General features: G+C 36.0%; 1 protein-coding gene across 7 annotated transcripts in view; it reads right to left on the reverse strand.

Annotated features, from left to right (window-relative positions):
- Nucleotides 1-10,926: 10,926 nt before the first annotated feature.
- The window catches only part of YTHDC1 (YTH N6-methyladenosine RNA binding protein C1), a 35,654-nt gene continuing 25,838 nt past the window's right edge, over nt 10,927-20,742 (reverse strand). For 4 of the 7 annotated variants that reach the window (XM_027057872.2, XM_027057889.2, XM_027057865.2 and 1 more), the window contains 7 exons: nt 20,188-20,354; nt 17,586-17,668; nt 16,308-16,344; nt 16,172-16,235; nt 16,000-16,062; nt 14,259-14,393; nt 10,927-11,928 (listed from right to left, as the gene is read on the reverse strand). In XM_027057872.2, the coding sequence (XP_026913673.1) occupies nt 11,704-11,928; nt 14,259-14,393; nt 16,000-16,062; nt 16,172-16,235; nt 16,308-16,344; nt 17,586-17,668; nt 20,188-20,354 (774 nt within the window). In that variant the 3' untranslated portion in view covers nt 10,927-11,703. The remainder of the gene's footprint in view (nt 11,929-14,258; nt 14,394-15,999; nt 16,063-16,171; nt 16,236-16,307; nt 16,345-17,585; nt 17,669-20,187; nt 20,355-20,742) is intronic. The other 3 variants (XM_027057882.2, XM_027057857.2, XM_027057876.2) reach the window with 1 other exon arrangement.

Here is a 20,742-nt window from a genome sequence, read left to right on the forward strand (position 1 = left end):
TTTGTCATCATTTGTGAGCAATGTGGTACTGAAGAAAATCAAACACAACAAATAAAAAATTATCACAGATTATTTTAAATTCTCTAGGATAACCAAATATAAGATCAGTATTAAAAATCTAAATATTTCCTGAGAAAAAAAATCAATCATAAGGTATTGTAGAATTTGCCACAATAAACAGAAACACAAAATAAAGGATGATTTCTCAATGATAAATCATGTTGGAACAATTATGCAGTGAGATCTCAATACCATATTCTCACAAAAACAAATTTCAAATTGAATATTACATCTTTAAATGCAAAAAACAAAAAAAACCAAAACTTTAAAATTTAAAAATATGTAAAAAAAACTTGAGATGAAAGCAGTAGAAAATCAAGAACTCATAAATAAACTACTTACATATTTAACTATATGAAAGATTTTAAACATTTATATGAAGGAAGATACCATAAACAAACAGAAACCTATCATTGGTAGAGAATACATACCACAAACCATTAATATTCATGTGTATTATTCATATGCATAAAGCAAAATAAAAAAGTAAACTCATAAATATATGAGCAGAGACTGCAAAAAGACAATTGCCACAAAAAGAAATATAAACAGTTAAATGAATTATGAAAAGATGCTCAAACTTATAAATAACTATAGAAATACAAATTAATACAAAAATGAAAATAGTGTTTTTCTCTTGTTAGAATGGCAGGAATTTAATGGCTCTATATTTTCCAGTACTGATAAGAAAATATAGTAAATGGGCAAGTCTCAGAGACTGTGTAAACTGTACAACTATTTGGAGAATGACTTGACAATACCTATGAAAATGTAAAATGACCAAATTGTATCATTCAGTATTTTATGAAAAATAGTATAAGTGTTAAAATATATGTGCAAGAATATCCATTACAGCACAGATGCAATAGCAACATTTAGAAGTTCTCTGCCCAAGGATAAGTAAACAGATAAAGACATTTTGGTTCATCTATACACTAGAAAATATGAAGCTACTAAAAAGAAAAAGGGATGGCTGGGTGGCTCAGTCAGTTGAGCGTCTGACTTCTGATTTCAGCTCGGTCATGATCCCAGGGTACTAGGATCAAGTCCTGAGTCGGACTCCATGCTGAGCATGACCCCTGCTTAGGATTCTGTCTCTCTCTTTTCCCCTCTCCCCCACTCACTCCTCTCTCATTTTCTAAAATAAAATTTAAAAAAAAAATTTTTTTAAAGAAAAAAGGCAGTCAATATGCACTAACTCAGAAGTATGTTCATGATATACTGTTGAGTGCAAAGAAGCTATCTACAGAAATATTTATTATTCTCTAACACAATAATCTTAAAACATAAGTATACAGATGATTACAGAAATATAGGGGGAAAAAGCCTGGAATAATAAATAACAAACTGATAACACACTACCCATGGAAATGAGATTCGACTGGAAAGTGAGACTCCCATTTTATGTATTTTAATTTAGTATTTGTTCAAGGGGCATGCACTACTCTTGTAATTTCAAGAGATAATTACAGTACTTTTTCTACAGCTATTACTTTACATAAAAAAACCATTCCCAGCAAATAATTCCTGGCAATCTAGCTCTAACATAGCTTTTGAATACACTTTCAACTATAGTCCTCTCCCATGTTCCAACACTCCACCTTACATGTAGCATTTCTAAATCTCACCCATTTTCCCCAAACAATCCTGCTTCATCATTTGAATTTATACTCATATTCTTCTTGCTTATATACTTTATCTCCATGTAAGATTTAATCTCAGGGCACCTGGGTGGCTCAGTCAGTTGAGTGTCCGACTTTGGCTCAGGTCATGATATCACCATTGGTAGGTTCGAGCCCCCGGTCAGACTCTGTGCTGACAGCCCAGAACCTGGAGGCTGCTTTGGATTCTGTGTCTCCCTCTCTCTCTGCTCCTCCCCCACTCATGCTGTCTCTCTCTCTCAAAAATGAATAAACATTAAAAAAAAAAAAAGATTTAATCTCCTTGAGGGCAGAGATTGTCCTTTTATCTCCCAAAGTATCCCACTGAAAATGTTTAATATGTTGTTAAATTGAATTAATGTAAATTTACAGATATGCTATACTGAACATACTTTGAAAATCTGCACTAGTTCATATTTGTTCACCATTTTTTAAGGGAAGCTCTAAGAAAACTAAATAGAAGTGTTTTTATAGGAGATAGTTCAAGACAGTGACACAGAAAAGATCCTGAATTTGCCTCCTCCCACAGACAAACCAAGTCTACGGCTACGTATGTAATAATTTCCTCCGAGAAAGACCTGAAAACTACCTGAGTAACTCCTTCACATTGGGCAAATGAGAAAGAAGCGACATTAAGGCAGAGTGCAGAGCCTAAGACCCAAGGCTCGCCATAAGCCCCACCCCCAGTGCAGTGAACCACAACTGGGAGGGAATGCACAACCCTGAAGCTTCTTCATGAGAAGCAAAGGGTTAGCCCCCCAAATTAGACACAACAACTTTTAAGACCCCCAAAACATATGCCTTGAAAGCTAATGGGACTCCCGTCCACAAGCCTCAAAGGACTGTAATGAACTAGAAACGGCTCTTAAAGGACTTATGTGCAGACTCACTCACCACAGGGCCTAGCGCAGAAACAGCCACAAAGCACAGAAGCAGCCATCTGAGAAAAGGTACCAGACCTTATGTGGAAGAAATTCATTTGCTGACCTTAAAAGCACTGGCCAGAAGGGCAGGGGCTTTTGGGGATCTCTCAGGGGATGGAGTCTGCTGGGATCCACTTTTGACATTTTCCTCCCTCTCTTCTTGTCATCTTCACACTCTCCCTCTACCACTCCCCAGAGTGCCAGTATCTCCCAGAGGGAAGTTTTTACATTCATCTGGTGCCCCGGTTTTTACATCTGTTTTTACATCTGATTTTACAGCTGCAACTCAGGTGAAACCCCTGGCTCACTTGGCCCTGGGAGGCCTGTGGGGCTTGCATTCCTGGGTACTACAAACTAGGTGGTTGTTAGCAGATTCCAGTCCCCATAGTACTGCACAGATAGCAGACAGAAAGACATCTGTGGGCTTTCTGAGAAAGAAGCCTATGTACATAGGAGCTTTGGCCTGAGGTCTAGGCTTCTGGTCTGGCACACTTCTAGAGGCCTATGGAGATGCTCTCAGGGTACTGTTAAAACTAATAAATTCAGTGAAGAGTATACAAAATCAATATAAAAAAATCTGTTGCATTTATATACACTAATAATGAACTACCAGAAAGAGAAATTAAGAAAACAATCGCATTTACAATGCATCAAACAGAATAAAATACCTAGCAATAAATTTAACCAAGGAAATGAAAGAGCAGTGTACTGAACACTATAGACACTGCTGAAAGAAACTGAAGATCCAAATAAATGGGAAAGATATTCTGTACTCACAGATGGGAACTGTTAAAATGTCCACACTACCCAAAGCAATGCATAGACTCAATGCAATTCTTATCAAAATTACAATGACATTTATCACAGAAATAGAAAAATAATCATAAAATTTATATGGAAACACAAAAGACCCTGAACAGTCAAAGCAATCTTGAGAAACAAGAACAAACCTGGAGGCATCAACGCCCTGATTTCAAACTACATTACAAAGCTATAATAATTAAAATTGTAAGGTACCGGCATTAAAAAAAAAACAAAAACAAACAAACACAGAATAATGGAACACAATCCAGAATTCAGAAATAAACCCATGCATATATGGTCAATTAATTTACAACAGAGAAGCCAAGAATACACAATGAGGAAAGAACAGTCTCTTCAATAAATGATGCTGGGGAAACTGGACAGCCACATATAAAAGAATGAAACTAAAATCACTATTTTACATCATACACAAGTTAAGTCAAAATGGATTAAAAACCTGAACTTAAGACCTGAAACGATAGAACTCCTAAAAGAAAACACAGGTGGCAAGCTCCTTGACATTGGTCTTGGTGATGATTTTTTGATAGGACTCTAAAAGGAAAGGCAACAAAAGCAAAAATAAACAAGTGGGACTATACCAAAGTAAAAAGCCTCTGCACAGAAAGGAAACCACCAACAAGATGCAAAGTCAACATACAGAATAGTAGAAAGGATCTCTACGTACAGAAAGTAGAAAGAAATCATGTACCTGATAAAGGGCTAATATCCAAATAAAGAATTCATACAGAGCTCCTGGATGGCCAGTTGGTTGAGGGTCTGACTCTTGACGTTGACTTAGGTTATCATCTCAGTGTCCCGGGGTTGAGCCCTACATTGGGCGCCATGCTGAGCATGGAACCAGACCGCTTGGGATTCTCTATCCCGCTGCCCCTCTCCCCTGATCACACTTTCTCTCTCCAAAAAACCAAACAAAACAACAAAAACAAAAACAAACGATCTAATTTAAAAATGGGCAAAAGATCTGAACAGACATTTTCCAAAAAAAGGCATACAGGTAGGCAACAGGTACATGAAAAAGTACTAACATCACTAATGATCAGAATCACAAGGTATTAGTCACGCCTGTTAGAATGACTATTACCAAAAAAGACAAGCAATAGTAAGTGTTGGTTAGGATATGGAGAAAAAGGAACCCTTGTGACTGTTGGTGGGAATGTAAATTGGTTATAGCCATTGCGGAAAACAGTGTAGAGGTTCCTCAAAAAATTATATAGCTACCATGTGACCCAGCAATTCCACTACTGGGTATCTATCCAAATAAAACGAAAATACCAGTTCAAAGATATATATATGCACCCCCATTTTCGCTGAAGCATTATTCACAATAGTCAAGATATGGAAACAACCCAAGTATCAATCAAAGATAAACAGATGAAGATATGATATACACACACAAAAAGGACTACTACTCAGCCATAAAAGGAATATTTATCTTGTCATTTGCAACAACATGGAGAAACCTTGAATGTATTATGCTAAGTGAAACAAGTCTAACAGAAAAGGACAAATACCATAGGATTTCATTTATATGTGGAATCTAAAAAAACAATCAAACAAAACTAGACTCACAGATGCAGGAAACAGACTGGTGGCTGCCAGAGGTGAAGGGGGTGAAGATGGGAGATGACAGGGGTGAAGGCGATTAAGAAGTACAAAAAACAATGTCCAACTCTTGACTCCGGCTCAGGTCATGATCTCATGGTTCATGGGCTCAAGCCCTAAAACTGGCTCCTTGAGGAGCCGGCTTGAGATTTGGTGCGGAGCCGGCTTGAGATTTGGTGCAGAGCCTGCTTGAGATTCTCTCTCTCTCCTCTCTCTGCCCCTCTCTCTCAAAATAAATAAAAAATAAACTTAAAAACAAAAGAAGTACAAAGGTCCAGTTATAAAAGTAGTCATGGAGATACAGTGTATAGCATGGGGAATATAGTTACTAACAATGTATTAACTTTGTAAAGTGCCAGTGACTAGACTTTGGTGGAAACCATTTCGCAATACACACAAATGACAATCACTATGTTGTACACTTGAAACTAATATATGTCAATTTACCTCAATAAATTTTTAAAAATATGATTGTGGGCTACTGAGTTAAAACAATGAGGCTCAAAGCCTGACTTTACTGCATGCTGGCAATAAAGTCTGAGGCACCTACCAGAGATGATGTGAGAATTAAATGTGACATCATAAAAGCTCTCTTTTGCTTTTCCTCCTTTACCTTATTTTTTACTATGCAACTCCAATGTGCTCTGAGCACCTTTCTGCCCCCATCCATGCTTGAGTCTCATGAATCCAGTCGTAAAACCTATCCCTGTGTGATTTCTAGACGAGCAGAAATGTACTTTAACAAAATCTATTTGTCCCTATTAATCCTGCACCCTCACCCTCTACTTTATTCAGATGATCTCTTCCCAAATAGTTTTTGTTTCTGTAAGTCTCTGATCTTGTTTAAAGGATCTTTAGGGGGCGCCTGGGTGGCTCAGTCTGTTGAGCATCCGACTTCGGCTCAGGTCATGATCTTGAGGTCCGCGAGTTCAAGCCCCGCATCAGTATCTGTGCTGACAGCTCAGAGACTGGAGCTTGCTTCTGATTCTGTGTCTCCCTCTCCCTGCCCCTCCCCCGCTCATGCTCTGTCTCTGTCAAAAATAAACTTAAAAAATAAAAAATTAAAAAATAAAAAATAAAGGATCTTTAGGTCAAGGTCCAGTGGGGAAAAAAAAAAATTCTTCAAAGATTAAAGAAAGTTCTATTCTATGGGGGGCCTGGGGTGGCACAGTCAGTAAACTGTCCGACTTCAGCTCAGGTCATGATCTCACGGTTCCTAAATTCGACCTCCACATCAGGATCTCTGTCAGCGCACAGCCTGCTTCAGATCTTCTGTCTTCCTCTCTCTTTCACTGCCCCCCTCCCGCTCGCAAACACTCTCTCTCAAAAATAAACAAACATTAAAAAAAAAAGTTCTATTCTATAACGCAAGATATTTCTGGCTTTGTCTTCTTATTTGTTGGATTTATCTTAAACCAGTTTCCTGAAGCTGACAAAATAGTTCTAACAACTTCAGGCTTGTCACATAATTTAGTCAGTCCCCTAAGGTGAAAAAGTATCTATTCTACTGTCTCTTTCCTAAGAGCAAGTAAATCTCTTTTCCAGAAATCCTCAGAAAAACTCTCATAGCATTCATTGGCATATGTATGGTAAACTGCTCAGTTCTAAACCAAGTCTTGGGGAAAAGGAATGCCATGCCCAGACTGATTTAGGAGTTCCTGTGGGAAAAAACGAATACAAGGCAGAGCCAGCTATTTCTGAACCACATGGGTTATTGGGGGGGGGGGGGGGGGGGGAAGGGATACTTCAGTGATAGTTCAAGAACTGTTAGGATAACAGAGCCATACAGGAAACCAGTAACGTTCACCATAACCGTTATTTAAAATTTATTAATAAAAGGAGTCAGTGGAATCTGTTCTCAAACTCTTCAACTGTGTGTCCTCATGGCAGTGGTAACAGACAGCTGCTATACTAAAGGTAATGTATGTTTCTAAATATGTCTGCTTGCAAAGTATGAGAACAGCCCACTTTTGCATGAGGTTTTCTACACAGGACATGGGTGTGATTTTGAAATAAGATATGACAAAAATGGGATTTAATCATACCCAAAATCCCCCAAAGAAAGTCTGTGTACAGTACATATTTTATATGCGTTTAAAGTTTGAAAACACAAAAATAAAAAAAAAAAACACATTAAGTATTGTGAGCTGAAAATTAATCCCAGTAACATTCTATCTCCACAGATCTCAGTTAAAAACTCTCTCAAGTTAAATAGACAAAAAATACTTCATCTAGAGAATCTTCCCATAAAAACCACTTAAAGTCTTAATTTGTACCACGATTCTCATACGCTTCCGAAATACCACCACAAATGAACTGGGAAGTAGGCATGTTTGCATTCTATAAGCCAGTTATGTGCCAAGTGATCCAATATTTCCAGCCAAAAACTAAGCTTACATTTCAAACCAGAGTCCCGTGGAAACTTTGAGAGGCTAACTGTAGCCTCCAGTGTTCTGGCCATATAATTTAAAAATAAAGTTCCTTTCAGTGGCATCAGTGGAAGTCAAATCTAGAACAATAATTTACTGACCTGTTACACCCTGAGTACCGTTAGTAGGATTGAACAGTCTTTCAGATGCCACACAAGAGACAGAAAAAACTGAAAGGAAAACACAAAATGTAAGATTTAGGGTCACGGAAAGAGGCAAAAATATTAGATGACCTGTATTACTATAAATTAAATTCGTAAGATTCCTATCCCCACTACAATGAACCTGAGGTCTGAAAGTTTGCCCCTCCCCTCAAAAAAATAAAATTTTGCCCCCATAGTATCATATGCCTCATTTTTAATTTGTGTATCAAATTGTGTTAGGCATTTTCTATCCAAACCAAACAATTCTAAAATTCAGGACAAAATGACTTACGTGTCACCCTTACCTTGAGTCGGGGAACTCTAGCAAAGTCAGTGAAATGCTGGCAACAATTCTCATTTCCTTCTTTGTATTCCATACATCCGACATCCCTTGGGATCATTTACAATAGTATGGCAAAGCAGAATCTATGTCCTTCAGAAGAGTGACCAATGCATTCTACAGCAGGAAAAGAGATATCCAGGAAAAGGAAGCTATGCCTATGACAAAATACTCTCAGGGAGTGAAAAGTGAAGACATTCGGATGTTAGTTCTGTATGAGATCACACATTAAGTTTTATCAGATATGTTACTCTGTCCACCATTTGGAAGCCATCCTTCCTGACAGAATTCCTCTGGAGCTGACCATTATCATCTCCTGCCTCTTTTGCCTCCCACACCGGTTGGTCAAAGAACCCACTTCCCTGGACACACATTAGGTCAGAGCTGGCCCCATGAAACTAGCATGGCTATTCAGAGTCCTTTTGAGGAAATGCTATAGAAACATAGTGGAAAACTGATCTCTCTCTTTCTGACATTGAGAAGTATATGGATAATGGAAGCCTGGAGATGGTGATGGACATTCATAGAACACTTAAGACTATGACTGGGGCACTTAGGTGGCTCAGTCAGTTAAGCACCCAACTCTTGATTTCTGCTCAGGTCATGATCTCACAGTTCATGAATTCAAGCCCTGTGTCAGGCTCTGTGCTGACAGGGCAGAGCCTGCATAGGATTCTCTCTCTCCCTCTCTCTGTCCCTCCTCCACTTGTACTGTCTTCCAAAATAAACTAAAAAAACTTTTTAAAAAAAAGACTATGACTAAGAATAAAGCATAGAGGGAAAGCAAAACCAAGAAAAGTGATACACCTGAATTCACACTCTTGAACTTTTGCTCTAGCCAATAAAATCCCAGACTGATTTTTAAACTTTGAATAACTGAAATTTCTTTTACTTGAACCTATGTTATATGTTACTGATTAGAGATTTTTAGAATTAACATCGTAGAGTACACAGAAGAAACCATGCCTCTCCCAGTAAGAAAAACGATCATGTCTTCAATTATTTACTATTATGGCTCCTTTGCAGAGGGGAAAAATTATAACGCAATCTTTCACACTATGTTCCTGTCAGTTTTTTCATCCAAACAAAAAAAAATTAGAAATCAATTCTTGTGAAGATTAAATGAGCTAACGTAAGTATACAGAATGCCTAATAATTAATAAGAACTCAATAAATGTTAATTTTTTAGAATAAATTAACTGGATAGCAAGCTTATAAAGCATAGGTTAACATCTAAGTGACTACACACTCCAGGAATAACTTCTCCATAGTAAGAAAGCTTTAAGAAAATGTTTAATATCCTTAGGAGAACCTAGCACCCTGGTTTTAAACATGTATTAATTTATGTTCTCTTTCTTTCCAAAACAGATGAGGTGACTTCTTTGGAAAGACCAAATTAGATACAATATGGATGGACACTTGCTCCATCAACTGCTACCTTTGTACTCTTGGGCAAGTTTAATCTCTCTGGGCCTGTCTCCCCATCTATAAAAACAGTAAGTGAGATGTTACAGAAGGATGAAATAAGTAACGGAAGCACAAAGTGCCTTTTTATACTAAGCACTCGATGATTTACAATTTATTACTATTATTTCAGGAAAATGACTTTAGTATTACCTAATGTTGCGTAACTGGTTATTTCTTAAAATAACATTTTTGGTGATTCCTCTAAATCTTAGAAATTTTCAGTTTAAATTTTTTTTTTCAACGTTTATTTATTTTTGGGACAGAGAGAGACAGAGCATGAACGGGGAGGGGCAGAGAGAGAGGGAGACACAGAATCGGAAACAGGCTCCAGGCTCTGAGCCATCAGCCCAGAGCCTGACGCGGGGCTCGAACTCACGGACCGCGAGATCGTGACCTGGCTGAAGTCAGACGCTTAACCGACTGCCACCCAGGCGCCCCAGAAATTTTCAGTTTAAAACTTGAAGAAAACCATTAGCTATTAACTTCTGTACCTTATTGATGAATACCAACAAATGTCAGTTATATTATCAACTGTTTTAAGTCCAATTAAAGGCAATGCTGCAACCAGAACCCAGGTTTCCTAACCTCCCCCCCCCCCCAAACCCCAGCTAAATGTTCTTTCTTCTCTACTACACTGCACATAATTAAAATAAATCCTTAGGCTTTATTTCTGAAACAGGTAAATAAAACTACTAATTATGAATGCATGGAAAAAACATTCCAAATCCCAGGGAGAACATAATACAGTGAACATAAAAGCAGTATCCTGGTAGCTTTAAACATCTTTCAAGAGTGAAATTCCTGCATTCCCCTTTTTAGACCAATACAGATTAAGTTTCTGTAGAACTGTGATCATGATTTGGTACACAGTGCAACAGTAAATGCAACACTATGTAAAAACAGAAAAAAAAAAGTGGCCAAATATTTAAATATCCCAATGCCTAAAAAGTTCAACTTAATAAAAATCAAAATTTCAAGTATAACTCAAGAAGCTGAAATACAAAAAAGGCTTTTATACACTGTTTTGTGTGGCCCTCTGTTTTATATAGCTTGTTACCACTAGGAACGATTGATGGTTAATTTAAAGTATGTAACTGTAAGAAGTTGAATTACAAAAGTGTATTTTAAAAGTAAAACAGAAAAACATCTGTAAAATAATTTATTCATCAAAGATGAAAACAGAAAAACCTGAAATAAGAAAACAATCCTACGACCAGACTAGATCCAAAAATGTTATCAGATGAATAAATACTTAATCAAATACTAACTCAATCACACACCATCAGTTCTTATATTAGAAACAGAAGTAGGCTTTTAAAATTAATTGGCCCAGTTCAATCAGTTCTGCTAAAATATGCAAAAAATGGGAGGGTGGCAATCAGGGTTCTTATAGTACCCAAACATAAAGCATCATTTTATGTCCAGTAATTCTTAAGAACACAAACTGGCATCCAGACAAAAATGAAGTACAACAGGTAAGTGTCAATCTTTACCAATTTATTTTATACAAAACAGTAGCAATGTAGAATATGGAATATCTTCCGCTGCCACACACATAAGTTGTGAACATTCCAAGCCAATGTATACAGTTGGAGGGGAAGGCTAACGATAGCATCAACCATGCTACTGAACATAGGAATTTTTTTATTTAAAAAGATTAAAAATTAGACAGCAATGTCTTCTTAATATTGCTCTCATCATTGAAGACCGAAGAAAAATAAAAAGTGACTTTTTAAGGTTAAAAAAAGAGGTAAAGGGAGAAACAAAGAGGCTGCTACAACACTGCCATACTGTCAAACCATCATACTTCAATATTTGCATACTTGATAGCAGCATTATTTTTACTGAACCGTGTGCAACTACATTTAGAAACACATCAAAGCAAAATATCATGGCAGTCATCAATCAAGATCCAAAAGAAAACAAACAAAAAATAACTCTAGGATGAACACACTATAAGTAGATGAACATTTATGGAGAATGAATCAATATCTACATTCTTGGACTGTTCCATTCTGCTCCTTTAATAAAAGTGTCAACTCAAATTGTCAACTGTGCATTTTTGGAGGATTTGAGTTTTTCCAGTTCGTATTATACTGCATGCTTGGAACAAAAAGGGATATAATAAACCCTTCTACACAATGAACTTTAAGTAGACCGCTGAAAATAAATTTACTACTTGTAAACACACACAAAAAAAAAAAAATACAAGATTTTCTTTATCTTTAAACAATCAGTGCTTCCAAAAGCGCATTATCTTCTATATCGACCTCTCTCCCCTCGGTCTCTGTCCCGGTCACACAATCGCTCTCTTTCTCTCTCTCTATCACGTCCTCTATCTCGTTCTCTGTCTCTTCTGTTATCTCTAGGGCGGTCTCGCTCCCGCTCCCGATCTCTTTCACGGGGTCTACTTCTCCGACCACTGACAACAGCTTGTGTGCGACGAAGGAAATCATCCACTCTCATGTCATAATCATGCTAGAAAATAAGAAATGGATTAGGTATGTCAAAAATCAAACGGAACCTATGAGTCCCCCTACTGTAATTACTGTATAGTATGGAGAAACAATCTACAGAAATGTACTAATGCATTAATTCACAGAATGTAATTTTGACACTGCTTAGAAAAAGATTGTGACACCTAACTAGTCACCCACAACAGTGATTATTCAAACCTTGTTGCAACAACTCACTTCAGGAAGTTTCTTATACAACTCTACTGACTTTTCTAGCCAATTCTTTTTACTAAGATTTAAGCCAAAATAATCACCTAGTGATGACGATCAACTATCATGGATGCAAGCCTGATGCCAACTATGCTAAATATCATCCATGTTTTTCTCCAACAGGTGAACCCTACTTTTTTTCCTCCTTTGACTCTACAACCTGAACCAAGTCTGCCCTCTTAAGGTAAAACTAGGAGTTGTTACATTCCAGATTTTCTTTCAAACTAAACCATTGTTAATGACAAGCAAGTTTCGAAATTTGATAGACTTTTAAGAGAAGAGGGACATCTGGGTGGCTCAGTTGGTTAAGCATCCGACTCCTGATTTCAGCTCAGGTCATGATCTCACTGTTGTGGGATCAAGCGCCAGATCGGGCTCCATGCTGGGTATGGAGTCCTCTGCCCCTCTCCAGCCCGCTCTCTCTCAAAAAATACAAAAAAATTTTTATTTAAAAAAATTAGAATTTTAAGAAAATATGTACTTTAGTAAGATTGTGAGGTCTACTCCACATAGATCTAAATATACATGAAAGGCTGGGGAGAACAAGAGAGGGTAAGATGAGCAACTGTCTAAGTGAGGTGCAAGGTATCATTGTGACTACTTCTAAGCTTAATCCCTGCTCTAGCCTTCTACTCTTAGTTCTCAACTCACCTTTACTTACTGAACTTGGTCTTTTTCCAAAAGTCAGCTTAAATATTCAGATTATTGTGTTCAAAAACACAATTCCACCCTCACATACCTTGAATACATGAATATTATACTAGCATAAAATATATACACTAACCAAAAAATTACAAACAGATGCATAAAACTTAAAAGGACAATAATACCTTTTCGTAAAAGAATCTTAGAAAGAACTCCTATTTTGAAAATTATGTAATCATTTATAAAAAGTACCACAACCCATCTAGCCAACTAAGTTTTCATCATACATAAGCCGTATATTTCTTCCTGTATTACTGAAAAAAAAAACTATTAACATCTATTAGTCAGTTAGGATTCTCAGATTGTTTCACTGAATATTAAAGATCCTAATAGGATCTGATTTTGAAAAGTTACTGTCTTTATGAGAATAAGAAAATAAATAACAGACAAAAAGTTATCTCAAAAACGGGCTAGGCCACTACTGCTCTGACTGGCCCTCTCAAATATGCATGCTCTTCATCTAAGTGGGAAGATAATGTTTATTTGGCTCAGCCAAAAGACTCATCACCTCAAATTGGTTGGGGGCGGGGGGGAGGTGACAGAGGGTTGAAGAAGGTGTCCAAACTGTACATCTTACTTTAACAACCTAACTACGTTAAGACTACCAAACTTATATACAAAGGAATTATGCTAACAAGTGCCAGGAGACAATTTCAGTTTAAAAAACGAAAGTATTATTAGGGAAAGGAAAAAAAAAAAAAAAAAAGGAGTATCAACCATTTAATAAACAAACTCAACCCAACTAGTATAATGGAAAAAAAAATCCCATAAATCTCAAACTAGAACTGTCTTTCATTCACTGTTTTGAAAAGATCAAAAAATGCTTTTCACATCAACCATATCAAATTATTAGAACCAGTAATTACTAAAGGAAAATTATCCATCTGCCTTTCTTAACATCTGTTACTTGTTAGCATTCTCTTAAGAGTCAGACAGAGGAGGTGAATTGACAAAATTTATCAGAGAAACAAGTAACTAAATAAGACCAGAGACGATCGGTTAACTAACTTAATACATACCATCCAATCTATGAAAATTGAGTCAGAATATACAGAAAGCTTAAAAATACCTATTTACAATAAAAATTACACAATTATTTATAACTGAAGACCCCAGTACAGAAAGAAAATCTAATTCACCATATCCCTAGGACACTATTACCTAAGAGTTATATGTAGAAGTTGCCTCCACTTGAGCAGTTTGTTTGATCAGTGAAAGAAATAAGTCTATTTAAATAATCCAAAGGAATTAGCCATTCTTAATAAAAACAAGTTGTGAATTACTCCAAAACAGTATGGAGTAAGAATATCCCCACATTTAAATTATCTACAGAATTCAAGGTAGTTCCTTCACACTTTTGCCTTCTCGTGCACTTACTACTCGTTTATCTCTGTATCTTGCTTCATGTGGTACTGGGTGATGTCCTGAGTAAGGGGGATGAGCTTGAGGAGGTGGAGCATGGTGCTGATAGTAAGGATGGTGTGGAGGTTGTTCCATTCCAGGATAAGGAGCCTAAGAAAAGAAACCACTTCCATAAGCATCTACCAAATATCCGTGTAAATAAACCATTTTTAGAATTCCACTATCCAAACAAATAATTTAATAATCTGTACTACCCATTTACTTCCACAGAATTAGGGTTTGTCAGAATACCCTCTTGTTGTGCTTGTTGGAAATATGTGCGTAACAAACTAATTACACATCCTTGAAGATTTAACATGTTTGGGGCTCCTGGATGGCTCAGTCGGTTAATCATCTGACTCTTCATTTCCACTCAGGTCATGATCTCCCGGTTCGTCAGTGCAAGCCCTGCCTCAGGGTTCCATGCTCACAGTGTGGAGCCTGCTTGTGATTCTCTCTCCCCCCTCCCCTGCTGGTGCACGCACCATGCACCCACCGTGCACTCTTCTCTCCCTCTCTCTCAAAATAAATACACCAACTTAAAAAAAGAAGATTTAATATGTTTACACTTTCATGTCGTGTCATTTAAATACTCATAGAACACAGTAAACCCTTAATCAGTGCTTACAATGAGCCAGGCACTGTCCTAAGCACTGAGGGAGGCACCAACAACTGGTTAAGTAACTTAAGATCACACTGCTAGTAAAAAGGTGGAGCTGGACACCATAATCAGGCATCCTAGATCTAGAATCAATCATCTTAATCTTAACATCTACCCTTAAAAAAAAAAAACAAAACAAAAAATCTCCAGAACCTAAGGAACTTTAAAATGCCATTATAAAATGTGTAAGAGCAAATCAAAGGTTACTTTCCTAGTTAGTGCCAAGAGAGTATTTTGACATTTAAAAATTTTCACAGAATCTAAGGAAAGCAATCTTATTAATCCATCTATCTTGTACACAGTACCTTAAGTGCAACAAGTCAGATAAAGAAGCCACATTACAGGCAGCATTAAAAAAAAAAAAAAGATAAGAACTATTTAAACTTCTAAGTTTTTTATTTCTTGGGAATTAATTCTTCAGCTATCCTCAATACCTTAAGAAGAATATTCAGCTTTCTTACAGGAAAAAGAATTTAACAGTTATGAACAGCATTTAATTAACCTTATTTTACAGAAAAAAAAATTAATGAGTGTTGGGATCAAGCACTTTACTAAACTTCACATGTATTTTATAAATTATTTGACAATCCCATAGAGTAAACACTGATATTCATTAAATTTCAAGCCACAAAAGGACAGGCACAATGTCGATTTCATTCACCAACCAAGCCTCACGCAGAGTGCCTTGCACAGAATGAGTACATTAATTTGATGAGCCAAAGAATGGACAAATACCCTCTGAGTTTTACCGATAAAGAAAACAAAGAAAGAAACCTATTATGAAACTTGCCCAAGATCACAGAGTTAAGAAGGGAAGGTATCTGAACCCAGGCAGTTTGCAGTACTAGCTACTACAAAAATAAACTATAACACTTACTAAACTTGTACTACTAACACAAATCAAATTACTCACTAGTTTTTAGTTGTAAAAATAGATTCCAACAATTTATTTAATGGGTAACTGTAACAGTCATCTTCCAAATAAGCATTCAAAATATATGAAACTGCAAATGAAGTGAAATAATTTGCAAAAAAAAAAAAAAAAAAAATACAAACCATTCCTTGCCAAGGTGGTGGTGGTCCCATGTTATGAAATTCCCTCACATAATCATTGTAGGACTAAAATGAAAAATAACAATGTCAATAATAATAAAAATCAAACCCAGAACTATAAAATAAATCAGATCCTGGTTTTATGAACATTAAATGTATAAAATGAAATGCTTACCCCATTTAAAAACACATCTCGGCGAACTCCTGAAAATCGTCTGTTGGGAATAAGATTTGTGAAACTAAATTCAGGTAATTCATAAACTAGTTCTAAGAATGTAATTTGAAACTAAGCAAGAGTGAACCCAACTTACCTGTCTACTTCCTGGTATCGTGGATCCTTTAAATACCCTGTTCAAACATCAAGCATTTTAGTAAATCAAATTTATATTTTTTATTATGGCATTATAATTAAACCTTCCTTACCACTCATTTCAATTCTTTCCATGAAATATAGTGATGCTATTAAGTGATGCTATTATTGTATTATTCCATTTTCAGATTTTCTTCTTAGATTACAAGATAATCTAGAAAGTAACTAATAACTTACTGATACCACAGAATTATAAACTGCTAGAGAGGTTTTCATATGAATCTTCTAAATCCACACCCCAATTCTCGCTAGATAGAAAATTTCTTCATTCTGCTCCATAAGAAAAGTAAGGGCAGAGGAATTATCTTGAGGACACTGTAATAGGACTTCCTTAAAAACAAACGTTTACTTTCCACCTTAGGTATTCACAAGCTCTGCTAAGTCAACCACAGACAGTTTTTAAAAATGCAAACTTAAGGGGGAGAAAAACAAGTCCCAAAAATGAAGATGTATACATTTTAAGTGAAAGAACCATGACAAAAAAAGAAATATTCTTTCTCCCCATCTTAAAAGATGGAAGGACTCAGCAAATTAAAATGTAAAAACATTTGAGTGCTCATGTTTCTGAGGAAAAACTAATTTCACTCTCAGGAATATCCATTTTGGAGAAGAATGAGGTTTATCAAGCCAAAAAATGCTGTAATGTTCACTAATACCAACTTCCAAATTGCCTAATTTTTGTAAGTGTATTATAAGTACCATCTCTTAAACTCTGCCTTTTTAAATTCTGATAAGACTAGCTGAAAGCTGCCTTCTAGATTATAAACCAAATATTTCTCATTCCTCTCTAAAAACATGTGAACGATTTTTATTTAAAAAAAACATAGCATAACTTCAGTTTCCAAATAAAGCTATATACCACATGAAATACTAAGTATTACAGAAAATGAAAAACATAATAAAGTGTAAGATGGCTGCTTTCCCTAATCATCTTTAATCTTAAAATACATGTGCAGTTTCCATTTGTGAAATAATTGTAAATTAGCAACATCAGGTAATTAACAGATGATGATGAGTCACACTAAAATAGATAACCTTCACGAAGTAGAATTTAAGTGACAACTATTGATAATTTCCTATGATTTAAGCAGTCATGTCCTAAAGGTTTCTCACTTTTAGAACTACAGGATTACAATAAATGTTTTTGTGTCGTTGTTGTTGTTTTTGTTGTTGTTTCATAATTTTAAGTCAAATATCTGCAGGATTATAAAATATTAACCTGGTCTCTGGTGAAACTCAGGGGCATAGTCAATCCTTGGTTTCTTTCTGCTGTTATGAATATCATAATCTTCTGGTCGACGCCTACACAAATTAGACACATTAGAAATTAAACCAAAAACTGCTGGGAGAACAAACAGCAATGCAAGAGTTTCTGACAGAAATAAGTACAAAGAATAGCCCATTATTTCCTTTAAAATAACATCCTAATTTCTGGTGAGCAAATCTTAAAATTTCTAAATTTTAATTCCTCTAATTACTATATAAATCAATCCTTGAATGTATTGCTGGAAGTAGATATGCTCTATAATCTCATGCTATCATGAAAAACTTGGAAAGAGCGGTCTGCTCAAAATATGTAAATCACATTTTAGTATTCTAAACAAAAGTAAATGAGCTGCTCTCAAACTAACGTAAACATCCAATTTAACACTTTCCCAAATAAAGTCTCCATTCACGTGAAAAAACAAAGAAAAAAAAAAACTATCACCATTACACAATAGGTAACTCTAAAATCTATATATTCAAACTTATTAATACCATCTTTAGAAGACGTCTACACAGAATTAATTATTTCTTGCTTCTTTTGCTTTGCACAAAATTATGCTTTTCACATGATCATACAGAAAATTTGATACTTATTCCAAGTGACTTTACAGGAAAGTTTTGATAATCTTAATACTTGGAAAAACTAATTTCTATAGTTAATAACATTTAAAAACTAAGGGAATTTTTTCCAGAGACAATGCCTTAAAATAAAACTGGAAAGTAATGGAGCAATTTAACAGAGTTCATAAAACGAGTTCAAAGTATATATTCTTTAGAAAGTAAAATTTTACTGTCTGCAGAGGGCTGCTCTTTATGGTCTCCCATAAATCTCAATGGCTAATGTAATACATCATGAAGTACACTTCACTTTATTTAGCATTTAATAAAGAGCTACACAAAATAAAAACAAGAATTCCAAGTTTTTTTGGCAATAAATGTATCTTTTTACCCTTACTGTCAAATAAAAAGTCTATATAATAACCTGGCATCACTAGTTTTCCAGCTGTTTCTTTGAGTTATCAACTGCTTTCATTAACTTTTCCAAGACAAGTTCACTCAAACTGCAAAGTGCAATTACCCCAAGCCCCCGCCCTCCCCAACAAAATAAAAACAGTTGCATCTACAATAAATAAGACTAAGAAAATTAAAAGCTGGTTTAAAAAATAAACATACCGCTTTCTTGTAGTTTGGGGAGTGCATTTACGACCGGTATAAAACATGATAGAAACAGTTCATATAGTAGTCCAACTACTGACTTTAAGCTGTAAGCCATACATATATGGAGGCCCTGGCAGGCTTGAGAGAAGGTGTAGTGGTGTAATAAGTATAGTTTGCAGTCCATTGCAAAACTGAGGTAAAAACTTCACTTGTATATATTGTATTGCACTGGAAACCTCTTAGCTTAAACTTCAAAAGACATCTTGGTGTTCAGTCCTTTAAGGCCAAAAGTAAGGGGGCTCTGCCAGGTGTCCTCCTACCTACTTGACAGTGTCCTTTTTAAGCTCAAAGAAATGGGGACTCTTGTTGGATTATCGGTACCTACCACAGGATGTTTCCACCAAAAGGAAACTTAACCAAAGGTTTCATCCCATCAACCATACATCCAACAGTCTTTAGCAGAATATTTTAGATTTAGCTGTATGCAAATCTACACAGGGGAAGGTGTTGGGTAGAAGGGCTTAAATCAGTCCTTTGCAAAGACTTCTCCAATTCTGTAACAAGTTAAACCCCCTTTTCCTGGAAAATGCTGCTTAGTTCATAAAGTAGTGATCAATAACCATGACGATCCTCTAAAAAACATTTTAAGTCCACAGGTACTGCCAGCATCTGGAAAAGTTGTAAACAGACACAGCAACAGCCCTTCTTTTCGGTTTGTTGCCGGGTCTCCCAGGGCCACTTGATCCCCTTTGGAAAGAACCTATTGTTTTCAGAAGCTCAGCAAGATGTGTGAATTCACTGGGTACATGTTAGAGAATATTTGGCAATGGGGTTAACACATCACGGTGATAAAATTTGAAACAGTCCCAATAATGCTCCTCTTGAATATCAAAATAACTTAAAATATTTTATCCTCTAAATGAGGCGTCATCTTCTGAAAAAACATTAGTGATCCTTTATAAAAGTCCCATATCTGATAAGGCTTATCCAGAGACACACCTGAAAGAAAAGGCTTTTTACAAAATATTAACAATTTTTGCAAATAAAGACTTCCTTCTCTCTTCCTCCTTTCTAGCCTGTTCTGAGCAACAAAGGCCTACCTCATTGCAATTGTATACACTGTATTATCAGAAAACTATCTAATTTAAACTGGTTATCACTCTTTAGCAAATAATTTTTTTCTGCATAAGGAAAGATCCCCATTTTCCTCTTGAAAAATGACTGAGACCAAGGTGACCATGTGAAATCCTCAATGAAGCCACAAACTAGTCCATGCAGCTTGATTTGAGGATTTTCTCTTTCTTCTTTACCGCAGGACAAACTTTTGACGAATCACATTCCTCCATCATGTTATTCTGATACATGTGCCTATTATCAGTCCAAAGAACGTTTCTAACCTTCCCACATCCCGGACTGGTTCTCGACGGGATGGACGTCCTCTTGATCGGGGCTGAGAATGCATTCTTCTCTTGTGACGCATTTTATGAATGACCTGATACAAGTCAATACTTTCATCGGGGGGAAATAGAAGACAAAGCTGGGTTCCACATTCAAGTTCAATTTCCTAGAACAGGAAAGTAGTAATTTACAAGACGAAAACAGGAGAAATTTTCAATAGACTTCTTGTATTTTCCTGAAGTACAAGAACAAAAACCGACTTGAAGACTTCCTTCTCAAAGCTGATGATCATACAGGATTCCAATAAACTTCCTTGAAAGGTTTTAAAAAACCTTTCAAAAGTGTTTTTTATATATAGGTAAAAACTAAAAGTATGTAATCTGCAAAGTTAAATACACAAATGCAGTTGCTTAAAACTCTATGACAATCATCCTCTGCAAACAAAGGAATGTTTCTTTGTGCAAAATACAAAAATATCAGGACAAAGTTATCTACCTTAACTCAGCGGAGGAAAAACATGTTAGTGTGCCAAAATACATTACAAAACTACATTA

This window comes from Acinonyx jubatus, chromosome B1 (assembly GCF_027475565.1).
Source record: "Acinonyx jubatus isolate Ajub_Pintada_27869175 chromosome B1, VMU_Ajub_asm_v1.0, whole genome shotgun sequence".
Classification (NCBI taxonomy): domain Eukaryota; kingdom Metazoa; phylum Chordata; class Mammalia; order Carnivora; family Felidae; genus Acinonyx; species Acinonyx jubatus.